Source organism: Cetorhinus maximus, chromosome 6, assembly GCF_964194155.1.
Source record: "Cetorhinus maximus chromosome 6, sCetMax3.hap1.1, whole genome shotgun sequence".
NCBI classification, from domain to species: domain Eukaryota; kingdom Metazoa; phylum Chordata; class Chondrichthyes; order Lamniformes; family Cetorhinidae; genus Cetorhinus; species Cetorhinus maximus.
In genome coordinates this window covers 1,790,485-1,809,747 of record NC_135884.1, presented here as the reverse complement: position 1 = coordinate 1,809,747, position 19,263 = coordinate 1,790,485, and the positions used below count along the sequence as shown (strand labels likewise).

The following is a 19,263-nucleotide window of genomic DNA, read 5'->3' as shown; positions in this document are numbered from 1 at the left end:
CCCGAACAATCCCCATCCACCACTACTCTCCTCCGTCTGGCTGAACTTGTTCTCTCACTGAACAATTTCTCCTTAAACTCCTCTCACTTCCACCAAATAAAAGGTGTGGCTATGGGTACCCGCATGGGCCCCAGTTATGCCTGTCTCTTTATGGGGTATGTGGAACATTCCTTGTTCCAGTCCTACTCCGGCCCCCTCCCAAAACTCTTTCTCCGGTACATTGATGACTGCTTCGGTGCTGCTTCATGCTCTCGTCTGGACCTGGAAAAATTAATCTATTTTGCTTCCAGTCTCCACCCCTCCATCACCTTCACATGGTCCATCTCTGACACTTCCCTTCCCTTCCTTGACCTCTCCGTCTCAATTTCTGGTGACAGGCTGTTTACCAATATTCATCATAAGCCCACTGACTCCCACAGTTACCTCGACTACAGCTCCTCACACCCTTCTACCTGTAAGGACTCCATCCCATTCTCTCAATTCCTTTGCCTCCGTCGCATCTGTTCTGATGATGCCACTTTCAAAAACAATTCCTCTGACATGTCTTCCTTTCTTCTTAACCGAGGTTTCCCACCCACTATTGTTGACAGGGCCCTCAACCGTGTCTGACCCATCTCCCGTGCCTCTACCCTCACACCTTCCTCTCCCTCCCAGGACCATGATAGGGTCCCTCTTGTCCTCACTTTTCACCCCACCAGCTTCCACATTCAAAGGATCATCCTCCACCATTTCCGCCAACTCCAGCATGATGACACCACCAAACACATCTTCCTCTCAGCCCTTCGTAGGGACTGTTCCCTCCGTGGTACAATACAGAGAGATGTCCTGAGTTCTGGAGATCAAGATGTAGAATGAGTTTTGGAGGAGATGGGAAATAGTAAAGGTAAGAAGTCACTTGTGGGAGTTGTTTACAGGCCCCTAACTGTAACCATACTGTAGGACAGGGCATACAGGAAGAAATAATGGGTGCTTGTGAGAAAGGTGCAGCAATAATCATGGGTGATATTAATCGACATATAGATTGGACAAGTCAGATAGGCAAAGGTAGCCTGGTTGATGAGATCATAGAGTGTTTTCAGGACAGTTTCTTAGAGCATTTCATTTTAACACCAACCAGAGAGCAGGCTATACCAGATCAGATAATGTGCAATGAGACAGGATTAATTAATGATCTCATAGTTAAGGTGCCCTTAGGTAGCAGTGATCATAATATGATTGAAGTTCACATTCAGTTTGAGGGAGAGAGAAGTGGATCTAAGACTAGTGTTTTAAACTTAAATAAGGGCAATTAAAGATAGTGTCAAATTGAAAGAAAAAAACAATAATTCCACCAAGATGAGTGGTAGATCAGAAGATTGGACAGAATATAAAGAAAGCAAAAAATGACGAAAAGGTTAATAAGGAGGGAGAAATTAGAGTTCAAGGGAAAGCTAGCTAGAAATATAAAAACAGATAGTAATAGTTTCTACAGGTATTTAAAAAAGAAAAGAGTAAGCAAAGTGAATGTTGGTCCTCTATAGAGTAGGTCTGGGGAATTAATATTGGAAAATAAGGAAATGGCGGGTGAATTGAACAAATATTTTGCATCTGTCTTCACTGTAGAGGATACAAATAACATCTCAGAAATAATTGAGGATCAGGAGGTGAAAGGGAGGGAGGAACTTAAAACAATTCCAATCATCAGGGAAAGGGGACTGAGAAAATTATTGGAACTAAAAGCTGACAAGTCCCCAGGTCCTGATGGATTTCATCCTAGGGCCTTAAATGAAATGGCTGCTGAGATCGTAGATGCCTTGGTTTTAATTTTCCAAAATTTCCCAAATTCTGGAAAGGTCCCATCAGATTGGAAAATAGACAATGTGCCTCCTCTATTCAAGACAGGAGAGAGACAGAAAGCAGGAAACTACAGGACAGTTAATATAGGTCATTGGAAAATTGCTGGAACCTATTATTAAGGAGGTCATAGTGGGGCACTTAGAAAATCTCAATGCAATCAGGCAGAGTCAACGTGGTTTTGTGAAAGGGAAATCATGTTGGACCAATTTACTGAAGTTCTTTTAGGAATTAACAATCAACATGGATAAAGGGGAACCTGAACCTGTGGATGTGCTGTACTTAGATTTCCAGAAGGCATTTGACAAAGTGCCACATCAAAGTTTACTACGCAAAATAAGAGCTCATGGTGTTGGGGGGGTTAACATATTATCATGGATAGAGGATTGGTTAGCTAACAGGAAGCAGAGAGTAGGGATAGGTGGGTCTTTTTTGGGTTGGCAGGATGTGACAAGTGGAGTGTCACAGGAATCAGTGCTGGGGCCTTAACTATTTACAATCTGTATCAATGACTGATGAAGGGATGGATGGGATGGTTGCTAAATTTGCTGATGACACAAAGATAGGTAGGAAAGTAAATTGTGAAGAGGACAGAAGGAGTCTTCAAAGGGACATAAATAGGTTAAGTGAATGCGAGGAAATTTGGCAGATGGAGAATAATGTGGGAACTTGTTCACTTTGTCAGGAAGAATAGAAAAGCAGCTTATTAATTAAATGGAGAGAGATTACAGAACTCTGAGGTACAGAGGGATCTGGGTGTCCTGGTACATGAATCACAAAAAGTTAGTATGCAGATACAGCAAGTGATTAGGAAGGGAAATGGAATATTTGCGTTTATTGCAAGGGGAATGGAATATAAAGGTAGGAATGTTTTGCTACAGCTGTACAGGGCATTGGTGAGACTACATCTGGAGTACTGTGCACAGTTTTGGTCTCCTTATTTAGGAAAGGATATAATTGCATTAGAAGCAGTTCAGAGAAGGTTCACTTGACTGATACCTGGGATCGGGGGGGGAGGTTTGGATACACTGGACTTTCATCCATTGGAGTTTAGAAGAATGAGAGGTGATCTTATTGAAACATCTAAGATCCTGAGGGGACTTGACAGGGTGGATGCTGAGAGGATGTTTCCCCTCGTGGGAGATACCAGAACTAGGGGACACAGTTTAAAAGTAAGGGGTCTCCCATTTAAGATGGAGATAGGAGAATTTTTTTCTCACAGAGGGTCATGAATCTTCCAAACTCTCTTTCCCAGAGAGCGGTGGAGGCTGGGTTAATGAATATTTTAAGGCAGAGGTAAGTAGGTTCTTGACTACCAAGGGAGTCAAAGGTTATCGGGGGTAGGGAGGATATGGAGCTGAGGCCACAATCAGATCAGCCACGATCTTATTGAATGACAGAGCAGGCTCGAGGGGCCGAGTGGCCTACTCCTAATTCGTACATCTGTATGCAACTGGATCCAATACTTTTGCTGTGCTCTAACCATGAATTTATAAGCTTGTTTTACAGAATGGAGACAACAATCTGGAATTCCTTCCCCCCTCCCCACCCCTTGCTGGCCCCTTATCCATTCTCAGACCTCTGGGTAGTGGCACAGTAAAAACAGCACCACAATGTCAGCTCCTCGTTACACCAAGTGCCCGTGCCCATTGACACCACCTGAAGTGCCCCATCCTGTAGCTATGCAGATTGTAGTTCATTATTGAATTAATCAGTCAGCCACAGAGAACTGAAATGATTATTCCATCCATTAACATTGAGAATGTATCATCATCTCTTGCTTGAGGATGACTGGCACTCCTTGAGGTGATGCACTGTCGGAGGGTCAGTACTGAGGGAGTGCTGCATTGTCAGAGGGTCAGTACTGAGGGAGTGCTGCACTGTTAGAGGGTCAGTACTGAGGGAGTGCTGCACTGTCAGAGGGTCAGTACTGAGGGAGTGCTGCACTGTCGGAGGGTCAGTACTGAGGGAGTGCTGCATTGTCAGAGGGTCAGTACTGAGGGAGTGCTGCACTGTTAGAGGGTCAGTACTGAGGGAGTGCTGCACTGTCAGAGGGTCAGTACTGAGGGAGTGCTGCATTGTCGGAGGGTCAGTACTGAGGGAGTGCTGCACTGTCGGAGGGTCAGTACTGAGGGAGTGCTGCACTGTTAGAGGGTCAGTACTGAGGGAGTGCTGCACTGTCAGAGGGTCAGTACTGAGGGAGTGCTGCACTGTTAGAGGGTCAGTACTGAGGGAGTGCTGCACTGTCAGAGGGTCAGTACTGAGGGAGTGCTGCACTGTCAGAGGGTCAGTACTGAGGGAGTGCTGCACTGTCAGAGGGTCAGTACTGAGGGAGTGCTGCACTGTCGGAGGGTCAGTACTGAGGGAGTGCTGCACTGTAGGAGGGTCAGTACTGAGGGAGTGCTGCACTGTCAGAGGGTCAGTACTGAGGGAGTACTGCACTGTCAGAGGGACAGTACTGAGGGAGTGCTGCACTGTCAGAGGGTCAGTACTGAGGGAGTGCTGCACTGTCACAGGGTCAGTACTGAGGGAGTGCTGCACTGGCAGAGGGTCAGTACTGAGGGAGTGCTGCACTGTCGGAGGGTCAGTACTGAGGGAGTGCTGCACTGTAGGAGGGTCAGTACTGAGGGAGTGCTGCACTGTCGGAGGGTCAGTACTGAGGGAGTGCTGCACTGTAGGCGGGTCAGTACTGAGGGAGTGCTGCACTGTTAGAGGTGCCACCTTTCCGATGAGACATTAAACTGAGGTTCCCTCTGTTCCCTCAAAAGAATGTAAAAGTTCCTATTGCATTATTTCATCGAAGAGCTGGGGAGTTCTCCTTGGTGTCTTGGGACCAATATTTACCCCTTAACCAACGTCCCTGGAATGCAGATTGTTTGGCCATCCTCTCATTGCTGTTTGTGGGATCCTGCTGCGCACAAATTGACTGTTGTGTTTCCGACATTACAACAGTGAGTACAATTCAAAAGTACTTCACTGAGTGTAAGACGCTGTGGGACATCCTGAGGTTGTGACTGATGCACATTCATTCTTTGCCTTCTCTTCATTATTACCTTGTGTCTGTTTTTTTAGGTGGAAATGGCGGTCCCCATGCCCCTGAAACAGAAAGTGCTGAACTGGTTGGTGACCCAGAGTCTGTTCATGAAGATAAATCAGTTTTGACTCCTCTTGTTGTCACAAACGGTTGTGTCAAGGATCCGGTAGTTGAACGTGAGACCTGGACCCGTCAGATGGATTTTATCATGTCTTGTGTGGGGTTTGCTGTGGGACTGGGGAATGTTTGGCGATTTCCTTACCTTTGTTATAAAAATGGAGGCGGTGAGTATGATGTTCAATCTCCGGGATGACAATGACTTAAAATTTTATCAAAATTCTAATTTCATTAAGTAGAAGTCACATCATTGGCACAGGAGAGGATTTACGAGGATGTTGCTAGAAATGGAGGATTTTAACGATGAGGGAAGATCGGATTGGCTGATAGGCTCGGGCTGTTTTCTTTGGAGCAGAGGAGGCTGAGGGGAGGGAGATTTAATTGAGGTGACTAAAATTATGAGGGTCCCAGATAGCATCTTTCCCTTAGTGGAGAGGTCAATAACCAGGAGGCAGGGATCTAAAGCAATTAGTGGAAGGATTAGAGGGGAGTTGAGGAGAAATGTTTTCACTCAGAGGGTGGTGGAGTTCTGGAACTCACTGTCTGAAAGGACGGTAGAAGCGGGAACCCTCACCACATTTTAAACCTACTCAGATATGCACCTGAGGTGCTGTAGCCGACAGGGCTACACAGCCAGAGCTGAAAGGTGGCATTGGTCCGAATCACTCTTTCTTCAGCTGAGACAGACATGAAAGGAGTAAATCTCTCTCTGTTCCAATGTTTCATCTTCCCCTGGTATTAACTCACAATAAATCAGCGGTGAATAAGAAATGAGATATTGGGATATCTGTATAGAACAGGAAGATCTCTGGTTCCATCTCTGGGCTCTGCCAGAAAGCACCAGAATTAACATCAGTGTCTTGGTGTAGATGGCAGCCAATGATTGGTGTAGATGGCAGCCAATGATTGGTGTAGATGGCAGCCAATGATTGGTGTAGATGGCAGCCAATGATTGGTGTAGGTGGCAGCCAATGATTGGTGTAGGTGGCAGCCAATGATTGGTGTAGATGGCAGCCAATGATTGGTGTAGATGGCAGCCAATGATTGGTGTAGATGGCAGCCAATGATTGGTGTAGATGGCAGCCAATGATTGGTGTGTCTGGTGCCTGTGTAGTGAGTTCCAAGGGATAAGGTGTCAAAAGCCAAGCTTGGCACAAATACTCTTCGTGGTCAAATATCTTGGCAATGCTGGCCGCCAGATTGGAAACCTCGCAAGTCTCCACACCCCAGGCCTGATGAGAATGGGGTGAGAGTGGGGAGGGGAGGTGAGGGGAGGGGAGGGGAGGTGAGGGGAGGGGAGGGGAGGTGAGGGGAGGGGAGGTGGGGGGAGGGGAGGGGAGGTGGGGGGAGGGGAGGGGAGGTGGGGGGAGGGGAGGGGAGGTGGGGGGGGGGGGAGGGGAGGTGGGGGGGGGGGAGGGGAGGTGGGGGGAGGGGAGGGGAGGTGGGGGGAGGGGAGGTGGGGGGAGGGGAGGTGGGGGGAGGGGAGGTGGGGGGAGGGGAGGTGGGGGGAGGGGAGGTGGGGGGAGGGGAGGGGAGGGGAGGGGAGGGGAGGGGGGGTGAGGGGAGGGGGGGTGAGGGGGGGTGAGGGGAGGGGAGGGGAGGGGGGGGTGGGGTGAGGGGAGGGGGGGGGTGGGGTGAGGGGAGGGGGGGGGTGAGGGGAGGGGGGGGGTGGGGTGAGGGGAGGGGGGGGGTGGGGTGAGGGGAGGGGGGGGGTGGGGTGAGGGGAGGGGGGGGGTGGGGTGAGGGGAGGGGGGGGGTGGGGTGAGGGGAGGGGGGGGTGGGGTGAGGGGGGGTGGGGTGAGGGGGGGTGGGGTGAGGGGGGGTGGGGTGAGGGGAGGGGGGGTGAGGGGAGGGGGGGTGAGGGGAGGGGAGGTGGGGTGGGGTGGGGTGGGGGGGTGGGGAGGGGGGTGGGGTGGGGTGGGGGGAGGGGGGGTGGGGTGGGGGGAGGGGAGGTGGGGTGGGGTGGGGGGAGGGGAGGTGGGGTGGGGTGGGGGGAGGGGAGGTGGGGTGGGGTGGGGTGGGGGGAGGGGAGGTGGGGTGGGGTGAGGGGAGGGGAGGTGGGGTGGGGTGAGGGGAGGGGAGGTGGGGTGGGGTGAGGGGAGGGGAGGTGGGGTGGGGTGAGGGGAGGGGAGGTGGGGTGGGGTGAGGGGAGGGGAGGTGGGGTGGGGTGAGGGGAGGGGAGGTGGGGTGGGGTGAGGGGAGGTGGGGTGGGGTGAGGGGAGGGGAGGTGGGGTGGGGTGAGGGGAGGGGAGGTGGGGTGGGGTGAGGGGAGGGGAGGTGGGGTGGGGTGAGGGGAGGGGAGGTGGGGTGGGGGGAGGGGAGGTGGGGTGGGGTGAGGGGAGGGGAGGTGGGGTGGGGTGAGGGGAGGGGAGGTGGGGTGGGGTGGGGTGAGGGGAGGGGAGGTGGGGTGGGGTGGGGGGAGGTGGGGTGAGGTGGGGGGAGGTGGGGTGGGGTGGGGGGAGGTGGGGTGGGGGGAGGGGAGGGGAGGTGGGGTGGGGGGAGGGGAGGGGAGGTGGGGTGGGGGGAGGGGAGGGGAGGTGGGGTGGGGGGAGGGGAGGGGAGGTGGGGTGGGGGGAGGGGAGGGGAGGTGGGGGGAGGGGAGGTGGGGTGGGGGGAGGGGAGGGGAGGTGGGGTGAGGGGAGGGGAGGTGAGGGGAGGTGGGGTGAGGGGAGGGGAGGTGGGGTGAGGGGAGGGGAGGGGAGGTGGGGTGAGGGGAGGGGAGGTGGGGTGAGGGGAGGGGGAGGGAGGTGGGGTGAGGGGAGGGGAGGTGGGGGGAGGGGAGGTTAAATTAGGAACCAGAGTAATATTCACTGGCTGTATTCTGTTATCCGGTCTCTGAGCTGAATTAAACAGGTGAATCTACCCACTCCCCCAAAAACGCCCAGGGCACAGGACACTCACTGAGGGTCAAATAAATCTTGGGTTGAGGTGAACTTTCTTCAAATGTTAGTTGCTTTCAGAGTGAGCCAGCAGCAGCTTTTCCAGGACTCCTAGTGGATCTTGGGCTTCCCCAACTCAGGATTTCGCCCTGCCCCCAATCACGACTGCCCACCTCCCCTCCCCAGAGGAATAGAGGATTTCCAAACAATGGACAAGTCCATCGAGTTTACCTTCACACATCCTGGTGGTCACATGATACAATGATAATAGGGTTATTGACCAATCACAGTGATCAATCTCTACCAATGAGTCTACAACAGACCCAGACATGAGATGAGGAAAACCCCCAGTGGGGGAGGGATTTGGAAACCATAGGTCCAATCACCTGTTCCTCCAGAGTTCCACTTGTGACACACCATAAAAAAACAGATTTTCATTTATTTACCACATTTCACAAACCCAGGACACCCCAAAGTCCTTAACAGCCAATTAAATACCTGCCCTGGGAGTGTTTGATGGGGACAGTGTAGAGGGAGCTTTACTCTGTATCTAACCCCGTGCTGTACCTGTCCTGGGAGTGTTTGATGGGGACAGTGCAGAGGGAGCTTTACTCTGTATCTAACCCCGTGCTGTACCTGCCCTGGGAGTGTTTGATGGGGACAGTGTAGAGGAAGCTTTACTCTGTATCTAACCCCGTGCTGTACCTGTCCTGGGAGTGTTTGATGGGGACAGTGCAGAGGGAGCTTTACTCTGTATCTAACCCCGTGCTGTACCTGCCCTGGGAGTGTTTGATGGGGACAGTGTAGAGGAAGCTTTACTCTGTATCTAACCCCGTGCTGTACCTGTCCTGGGAGTGTTTGATGGGGACAGTGTAGAGGGAGCTTTACTCTGTATCTAACCCTGTGCTGTACCTGTCCTGGGAGTGTTTGATGGGGACAGTGTAGAGGGAGCTTTACTCTGTATCTAACCCCGTGCTGTACCTGTCCTGGGAGTGTTTGATGGGGACAGTGTAGAGGGAGCTTTACTCTGTATCTAACCCTGTGCTGTACCTGTCCTGGGAGTGTTTGATGGGGACAGTGCAGAGGGAGCTTTACTCTGTATCTAACCCCGTGCTGTACCTGTCCTGGGAGTGTTTGATGGGGACAGTGTAGAGGAAGCTTTACTCTGTATCTAACCCCGTGCTGTACCTGTCCTGGGAGTGTTTGATGGGGACAGTGTAGAGGGAGCTTTACTCTGTATCTAACCCTGTGCTGTACCTGTCCTGGGAGTGTTTGATTGGGACAGTGCAGAGGGAGCTTTACTCTGTATCTAACCCCGTGCTGTACCTGTCCTGGGAGTGTTTGATGGGGACAGTGTAGAGGGAGCTTTACTCTGTATCTAACCCTGTGCTGTACCTGTCCTGGGAGTGTTTGACGGGGACAGTGTAGAGGGAGCTTTACTCTGTATCTAACCCTGTGCTGTACCTGTCCTGGGAGTGTTTGATGAGGACAGTGTAGAGGGAGCTTTACTCTGTATCTAACCCTGTGCTGTACCTGTCCTGGGAGTGTTTGACGGGGACAGTGTAGAGGGAGCTTTATCCTGTATCTAACCCCATGCTGTACCTGTCCTGGGAGTGTTTGATGGGGACGGTGTAGAGGGAGCTTTACTCTGTATCTAACCCCGTGTTGTACCTGTCCTGGGAGTGTTTGATGGGGACGGTGTAGAGGGAGCTTTACTCTGTATCTAACCCCGTGCTGTACCTGTCCTGGGAGTGTTTGATGGGGTCAGTGTGGAGGGAGCTTTACTCTGTACCTAACCCTGTGCTGTACCTGTCCTGGGAGTGTTTGATGGGGACAGTGTAGAGGGAGCTTTACTCTGTATCTAACCCTGTGCTGTACCTGTCCTGGGAGTGTTTGATGGGGACAGTGTAGAGGGAGCTTTACTCTGTATCTAACCCCGTGCTGTACCTGTCCTGGGAGTGTTTGATGGGGACAGTGTAGAGGGAGTTTACTCTGTATCTAACCCCATGCTGTACATGCCATTGGTTTTTATATGTTGAGATACAGCTGGACAAACAAATAATGATCTATCTGGATTCAGTTTCCACCCTGTGACTCATTCTCTCTACCCGGGTTTTAGCTGCAGTTGTAGTTTTCAGTAATGTCCTGTCAGATGCTGATGTGCTAACAGTTACTGTATCAAAACCAGACACAAATGTGGGAGAGAGGCTATCCACCAAAAACACCCTCCCAGGATTTGCTGTGCTAACATTTGACCTATTTATGATTGGCAAAAGCACAAAATATTCCAAATTCAAACCTCTTTTCCCAGTACAAGGTTATTCTTGATGATGTTTTCACTGGGTCAAAAGCTTTGTGAGATTAGCAAATCGATCCAGTGTGTTTCTCCCTCAAATCTTAGATTTCTTAATTGTGGAAAGAGTCGCAGCCAATTTAACAATCATTTTTCCCCTATCACTGGCTCTACCCACCCATTCATTCCCCTCCCACATCCCCATGTACAGTCTCCTCTACATGGATTCTGTACAGTTCAATCAATTGTATCTACAATCGGATCAATTTTTTGCACAACTCCCAATGTTTGGAATGATTAATTAAAACATTCATATATCGCAACAAACAGCCACTTAGTCAGTGACCAAGGATCTGATTATGGTCCTTGGACCTCGAGCAGAATGTTGTCTCCAGACAATTTGATTGAAATACTCCATTTTATATAAAGATGTAGAATCTACTTCATATTTATGTGAAAAGCAGTATTTTGTTTTCAATTCAATGCTCTGATGGATATTGCGCCAATAGGTAAGTGAATGTTTTATCAGCATTGTTGATGAAATGGCAGGCTTGTATTTGTATAGCGCCTTTCACAACCACAGAATGTCTCAAAGCACTGTACAGCCAGTCAAGTGGTTGACTGAAGGGCACTCTCTCCTGCCGCTGAATCAGCACTCTGTGGGTTTAAGTCCCACTCCGGAGACTTGAGCCCATGCGCTGGGTTGACATTGGCAGTGCAGTAAGGAGAGCGTGTTGCACTGTTGGAGGGGTTTTGAAACCTCTCTCGGGTGGATGTAAGTGATCCTACCACCCCCATTGTGAAGAAGAGCACGGGAAGTTCTCCCCGGTGTCCTGGCCAGTTTTTATCCCTCCACGAACATCACTAAAACTGATTATCTGGTCATTATCACGCTGCTGTCTGTGGGAGCTTGCTGTGTGCCAACTGGCTGTCAGGCTTTCTGCTTTACAACAGTGACTAACCTTCAGTCACCGTGACACTGATAGCCCTGTTACAGGAACCACTCTGAGATGCTGTCCAGATATTGATGTACGTGTGGGAGGGTGTATTCTGTTATGTGTTCCCATCTCTCTGCTCATTCATGCCTCTTCTACAGAATATAACACTCAGACAAACTGTCACTGTGTCAGGAATTGGGGGAAATTAAACATTTCCATGGACAATGGGTTAGCAGTGTAACCATGAACTGGTAGAACAACAGAAAGAGATTTACAACCTCTCAGCACAAACCATGAACAAACTTGATATCATCTTTCTGAGAAAGTATTTGGCGAACATTTTGTTTGGAAAGAGAGAAAATGGTTTTAAATGTTTTGAGTCACACTGAATTCCAAACAGAGGGTTTTCTGATATGTTTAAGTTGTTAGCCATGTCACACTGTCAGGAGCAATCGCTCTCACCTCTCAATTAAAAGGCTGTGAATTTCAGTCCAACTCCAGAGACCCGAGAACAAAAATCCATTTGTCCTTTTTTATTCGTTAAAAGGATGTGGGCTTCGCTGGCTGGGCCAGCATTTATTGCCCACCCCTAGTTGCCCTTGAGAAGGTGGTGGTGAGCTGCCTTCTTGAACCGCTGCAGTCCATGTGGTATAGGTACACCCACAGTGCTGTTAGGGAGGGAGTTCCAGGATTTTGACCCAGCGACAGTGAAGGAACGGCGATATATTTCCAAGTCAGGATAGTGAGTGACTTGGAGGGGAACTTCCAGGTGGTGATGTTCCCATCTATCTGCTGCTCTTGTCCTTCTACATGGTAGTGGTCGTGTTTGAAAGGTGTTGTCGAAGGAGCCTTGGTGAATTCCTGCAGTGCATCTTGTAGATGGTACACACACTGCTGCTACTGTGCGTCGGTGGTGGAGGGAGTGAATGTTTGTGGATGTGGTGCCAATCAAGCGGGCTGCTTTGTCCTGGATGGTGTTGAGCTTTTTGAGTGTTGTGGGAGCTACACTCATCCAGGCAAGTGGGGAGTATTCCATCACACTCCTGACTTGTGCCTTGTAGATGGTGGACAGGCTTTGGGGAGTCAGGAGGTGAGTTACTCTCCGCAAGATTCCCAGCCACTTACTGGTTTAAGAATCTGAAAATGAAGCTGCCCTCAGTAAAAGTGACCATGAAGCTGTCAGATTATTGTAAAAACTCAACTGTTTCCCTCATGTCGCTGTAGGGAAGGGAACCAGCCATCCTTACCTATCCGAGTCGATATGTGACTCCGGACCCACAGCAAGGTGATTAACTCTAAGATTTCTAAAGACAACTTGGGATTGGCAACAAATGCAGCTTTGCCAATGTTGCCCACATCCTGAGAATAAATTTATAAACATAAATCAAAACAGAATATTGGGATAGATGTTGACTGTGCAATGCTATCAAATAAGAATAAAGATCGTGTGAGCCACTGACTCACTCACTGGCTTTACAGTATCACAAAATCAAATTCAATCCGACTGAAATAGGGACTCAGAGAGAGGCAGAAAGTGGGTTTATACTGTTTCCCTTTTTAATATCCATGTTGAAGGTCGTGTGCAGAGGAACATAGGAAATAGGAGCAGGAGGAGGCCATTCGGCCCCTCGAGCCGGCCGCACCCCCATTCAGCTAGATCATGGCTGACCTTCGATCTCAATACCATTTCCCCCAGATCCCTGGATATCTTTAATATCCAGGAATAATCTAGTAACTTCACCTCATTGTGCTGTAAGTTCAGGCCTTGAGCTGTGGGCTGTTGAGATCCTCTGGGAAACAGTAGCCGGAATGCCAGGTCAAGCTAACTGGCATCTCCGAGGGAGGCTGAAAAATCTGTGCTTCTCCACAAACTCGACTGGAACTCACTGCGTGGGGAACCGCGATCGGCTGATAGTGCAGTTGAATTAATCAGTTGTTGTCTGCTGCAATGTCACACAGATGAGAAGTCAGATCAAGAACATTGTTAGTTATCTGGACAGCAATACCTCCCTCACTGTAAAGTGTGTGGCATTGATGGAATCAAAGGCACTGATCCTGACTGGGTCCAGTTTCATGAAGTCAATTTTCCATCCCCTGCTCTGATAATGATTGAAGTATTAGCAGGAGACGGAGTGAGGGACTGTACCCCAGAGAGAGTCAGTGTCTGAGAGGGAGAGAGGGACTGTACCCCAGAGAGAGTCAGTGTCTGAGAGGGAGAGAGGGACTGTACCCCAGAGAGAGTCAGTGTCTGAGAGGGAGAGAGGGACTGTACCCCAGAGAGAGTCAGTGTCTGAGAGGGAGAGAGGGACTGTACCCCAGAGAGAGTCAGTGTCTGAGAGGGAGAGAGGGACTGTACCCCAGAGAGAGTCCGTGTCTGAGAGGGAGAGAGGGACTGTACCCCAGAGAGAGTCAGTGTCTGAGAGGGAGAGAGGGACTGTACCCCAGAGAGAGTCAGTGTCTGAGAGGGAGAGAGGGACTGTACCCCAGAGAGAGTCAGTGTCTGAGAGGGAGAGAGGGACTGTACCCCAGAGAGAGTCCGTGTCTGAGAGGGAGAGAGGGACTGTACCCCAGAGAGAGTCAGTGTCTGAGAGGGAGAGAGGGACTGTACCCCAGAGAGAGTCAGTGTCTGAGAGGGAGAGAGGACTGTACCCCAGAGAGAGTCAGTGTCTGAGAGGGAGAGAGGGACTGTACCCCAGAGAGAGTCAGTGTCTGAGAGGGAGAGAGGGACTGTACCCCAGAGAGAGTCAGTGTCTGAGAGGGAGAGAGGGACTGTACCCCAGAGAGAGTCAGTGTCTGAGAGGGAGAGAGGGACTGTACCCCAGAGAGAGTCAGTGTCTGAGAGGGAGAGAGGGACTGTACCCCAGAGAGAGTCAGTGTCTGAGAGGGAGAGAGGGACTGTACCCCAGAGAGAGTCAGTGTCTGAGTGGGAAAGAGGACTGTACCCCAGAGGGAGTCAGTGTCTGAGTGGGAGAGAGGGACTGTACCCCAGAGAGAGTCAGTGTCTGAGAGGGAGAGAGGGACTGTACCCCAGAGAGAGTCAGTGTCTGAGAGGGAGAGAGGGACTGTACCCCAGAGAGAGTCAGTGTCTGAGAGGGAGAGAGGGACTGTACCCCAGAGAGAGTCCGTGTCTGAGAGGGAGAGAGGGACTGTACCCCAGAGAGAGTCAGTGTCTGAGAGGGAGAGAGGGACTGTACCCCAGAGAGAGTCCGTGTCTGAGAGGGAGAGAGGACTGTACCCCAGAGAGAGTCAGTGTCTGAGAGGGAGAGAGGGACTGTACCCCAGAGAGAGTCAGTGTCTGAGAGGGAGTGAGGGACTGTACCTCAGAGAGAGTCAGTGTCTGAGAAGGAGAGAGGGACTGTACCCCAGAGAGAGTCAGTGTCTGAGAGGGAGTGAGGGACTGTACCTCAGAGAGAGTCAGTGTCTGAGAAGGAGAGAGGGACTGTACCCCAGAGAGAGTCAGTGTCTGAGAGGGAGAGAGGACTGTACCCCAGAGAGAGTCAGTGTCTGAGAGGGAGAGAGGACTGTACCCCAGAGGGAGTCAGTGTCTGAGAGGGAGAGAGGGACTGTACCCCAGAGAGAGTCCGTGTCTGAGAGGGAGAGAGGGACTGTACCCCAGAGAGAGTCCGTGTCTGAGAGGGAGAGAGGGACTGTACCCCAGAGAGAGTCAGTGTCTGAGAGGGAGAGAGGGACTGTACCCCAGAGAGAGTCAGTGTCTGAGAGGGAGTGAGGGACTGTACCCCAGAGAGAGTCAGTGTCTGAGAAGGAGAGAGGGACTGTACCCCAGAGAGAGTCAGTGTCTGAGAGGGAGAGAGGGACTGTACCCCAGAGAGAGTCAGTGTCTGAGAGGGAGAGAGGACTGTACCCCAGAGAGAGTCAGTGTCTGAGAGGGAGAGAGGGACTGTACCCCAGAGAGAGTCCTTGTCTGAGAGGGAGAGAGGGACTGTACCCCAGAGAGAGTCCGTGTCTGAGAGGGAGAGAGGGACTGTACCCCAGAGTCATTATTGGCAGAGGAGGAACCTCTTTTAATTCTAATTTGATTTGTGGGAGTGCCTGTTCTCATCTACATTTCCCTCAGTTTATCGAATGTTTAAAATATTAACTCCTAATCTTTGCTGAAACAATCACCTTCTGTCTGTTTCACTGCCAAACTCTCAAGGTTACTATGAATAGGACCTGTTCAATCACACATTGTCCTATCATTGATATCATCGCTGTGCACAGATCAAACACTCTCTGATGTTTCTAATTTAACGCTGAAACACAAGCGTGTGGATTGTACAGACTGTTCCTGGCGATCGGTACTAACAGAATCATTCTCCATTGGAAAGCCCTGAGATTCTGTCAGTTAGAGTAGAAATTGTCCCTTTACATCTCCATCAATCTTAGAGACTTAATAAGCAAATCAATAGATATATTCCCCCCTCTATCTCACACACCTCTCTCAGGGTATTCGCCTGTACTCCCTTCCCCTCCAGCAGGTACTGCTGACCCTTGTTACAGTTCCATAACTCTGTTTTCTCATTCCTGACATCAGCCCGCAATATCTTGTTTGAATTTCCTGATTCTGTCTCTTTGCTCTGGGTCCTTCACCAGAGGGAAGAGGTGCAGATAGAGAAAAACGGTCAAATACTTTAATCATCTTGAAAACCTCAATTAGATCACCAGCTTAATCTTCTATGTTCAAAGGAATACAGTCCTTGACTTTACAACCTGTCTTCATAATGTAATACATTCTGCTGAATCTATGCTACACACTCTGAAACCAACTTTGAGATAACTGTGAACTGAATACAATTACCACAGATGGGGCCTGAGCAAAGATTTATACAGGGGAACACCACCACCTGCAAGTTCCCCTCCAAACCACTCACCATCCTGACTTGGAAATATATCGCCGTTCCTTCACTGTCGCTGGGTCAAAATCCTGGAACTCCCTCCCTAACAGCACTGTGGGTGTACCTACACCACATGGACTGCAGCGGCTCAAGAAGGCAGCTCACCCCCACCTTCTCAAGGGGCAATTAGGGATGGGCAATAAATGCTGGGCCCAGCCAGCGACACCCACACCCCATGAATGAATAAAAAAACCAATAAAGAGAGACCAGTTGAGCGGGAGTGGGAAGGCAGCGCAGGATGGACTGTGGTTGAATATTAGAGGAGTTTGGTAGATGTCCATTTTCATTGCCTACACATGAGAAATCCACATCAGGTGTGTGTTCGATATCCTGGGGCTATTGATACTTTAATTCTAATTTTTAACTTTCATATGGAAATCACAAAAAACATCATAACTTGCATTTATATAGCGCCTAACACATTCCAAGACGTTTGACAGGACACCAGAAATCTGACATCGTAGCACAGAATGGGAATTTACAGAATCAGAGTCACAGAATGGTTACAGTACAGAAAGAGGCCATTCGGCCCATTGTGTCTGCACTGACTCTCTGATTGAACAATTTCCCCTGCCTTCTCTCTCTAACCCTGCACATTCTTTATTTTGGGTAGATGGTCACAAGCTTGGTCAAACAGGGTTAGTGACAGGAATGTTTTAAAGGAGCAGAGTCTGGGAGAGTCTCAGAGTCAGGACTCCAGATGTGGAGCTGTGCGCTTGGGGTTGGGCACACCCATTGTCCGACAGCTTTTTCTGGGAGTTAGAGGGAGTTGCCATCAGTCTGACGTCAGTTTAAATCCTGTCAACTGACATCTAGTGACAGTTGTCAGTTGTGACATAGGGTGAACTCAGTAAACCTCTGAGGCAGCTAATCTTCCCAGATAACTTAGTGCATGTGCAACAAATCACAGAGCCAAGCACCTCCAACCCACAACTCCATCAACAATACCCTCACCGTTCACAAATAGTGAACAGGCCTTGTGCTACTCAAAGGGGTTATCAAGGCAGGTACAGCCCGGGTTAGATACAAAGTAAAACTCCTTCTACACTGTCCCCATCAAACACTCCCAGGACAGGTACAACACGGGGTTAGATACAAAGTAAAGCTCCCTCTACACTGTCCCCGTCAAACACTCCCAGGACAGGTAGAGCACGGGTTAGATACAGAGTAAAGCCCCCTCTAAACTGTCCCCATCAAACACTCCCAGGACAGGTACAGCACGGGTTAGATACAGGGTAAAGCTCCCTCTACACTGTCCCCGTCAAACACTCTCAGGACAGGTACAGCACGGGGTTAGATACAGAGTAAAGCTCCCTCTACACTGTCCCCATCAAACACTCCCAGGGCAGGTACAGCACGGGGTTAGATACAGAGTAAAGCCCCCTCTACACTGTCCCCATCAAACACTCCCAGGGCAGGTACAACACGGGGTTAGATACAGAGTAAAGCTCCCTCTACACTGTCCCCATCAAACACTCTCAGGGCAGGTACAGCGCAGGGTTAGATACAGAGTAAAGCTCCCTCTACACTGTCCCCATCAAACACTCCCAGGACAGGTACAGCATGGGGTTAGATACAGAGTAAAGCTCCCTCTACACTGTCCCCACCAAACACTCCCAGGACAGGTACAGCACAGGGTTAGATACAGAGTAAAGCTCCCTCTACACTGTCCCCATCAAACACTCCCAGGACAGGTACAGCATGGGGTTAGATACAGAGTAAAGCTCCTTCTACACTGTCCCCACCAAACACTCCCAGGACTGGTACAGCACGAGGTTAGATACAGAGTAAAGCTCCCTCTACACTGTCCCCATCAAACACTCCCAGGACAGGTACAGCATGGGGTTAGATACAGAGTAAAGCTCCTTCTACACTGTCCCCACCAAACACTCCCAGGACTGGTACATCATGGGGTTAGATACAGAGTAAAGCTCCCGCTACACTGTCCCCATCAAACACTCCCAGGACAGGTACAGCACGGGGTTAGATACAGAGTAAAGCTCCCTCTTCACTGTTCCCATCAAACACTCCCAGGACAGGTACAGGACGGAGTTAGATACAGAGTAAAGCTCCCTCTGCACTGTCCCCATCAAACACTTCCAGGACAGGTACAGCACGGGATTAGATACAGAATAAAGCTCCCTCTACACTGCCCCCATCAAACACTCCCAGGACAGGTACAGCACGGGGTTAGATACAGAGTAAAGCTCCCTCTAATCTATCCCCATCAAACACTCCCAGGACAGATACAGCACGGGGTTAGATACAGAGTAAAGTTCCCTCTACACTGTCCCCATCAAACACTCCCAGGACAGGTACAGCACAGGGTTAGATACAGAGTAAAGCTCCCTCTACACTGTACACATCAAACACTCCAAGGACAGGTACAGCACGGGGTTAGATACAGAGTAAAGCTCCCTCTACACCGTCCCAAACAATGTCAACATGTTTTGCGATTTGTTCCTTTGGATTTAGGTTCTCTTTTGATCTGATGAATTCAGGTTTGTAGGATTAGAATTGGTTGTTTTTGAGGAGTCTGGAGAATCTAACATGATCAATGAGTATTGTAGATATTTTGTTGTTGGGTGGTGGAGGGGGGTTGTTACCAGGCTATGTTTGCACTGCAGAAATGGCCGGTAGCTATACTCAGAGATGTGTGCAGTCATTGAGACAGGGTCCAGCTGGCTTGAATGGAGCCAAGTTTTCCAATTCTGCCCTGATGGTCATGCCCCTCCCTACCTCTGTAACCCTGTCCTGACCCACAACCCTCTGACATTCTTGCACTCCTTCAAATCTGGCCTTTTCCTTCAGCATCCCCAATTTTAATTGCTCCCAGATGCCTCCAGCTGCCTGGGCCTAAGCTCTGGAACCTTCTCCACCTCTCTCTCCTCTAGGATGCTCCTTAAAACTTATCTTTTTGACCAAACATTTGGCCGTAGATGACTCTTAACATCTTCCTGGATAGTTTTCAAACTTTGGTTTGTCTCTATGACTCACTTGCCTACACTTACCTTAGACTGTCCTATCAACATATTGTGCTGAACGTGGAGTGAGAAAGTCAGGAATGCCCTGGTTTTCTGATCAAGCTCAGAGCTGAATCTTCTGAAGATGAGATTCTGAACAATCTCTTTGTGCTGTGGTTTGAAGATCAGGCCCTATTGTGAGGTCAAAGTTCCCATCTCCAATCTCCTTGCAAATACAGACAGATGTGGGGGAGGTGAGGTCAGAGAGTTCACCATCATTTCAGTCACTTGGAGGGAATCATTTGTGGGGC

At 50.0% G+C, this 19,263-nt stretch overlaps 1 protein-coding gene across 1 annotated transcript in view; it reads left to right on the top strand.

Moving 5' to 3' along the window:
- LOC144681471 (sodium- and chloride-dependent creatine transporter 1-like) overlaps window positions 1-19,263 on the top strand; it is a 152,313-nt gene that overhangs the window by 9,502 nt on the left and 123,548 nt on the right. Inside the window, exon 2 of the mRNA XM_078543083.1 lies at window positions 4,906-5,151. Within this exon, the coding sequence (XP_078399209.1) occupies window positions 4,906-5,151 (246 nt within the window). The remainder of the gene's footprint in view (window positions 1-4,905; window positions 5,152-19,263) is intronic.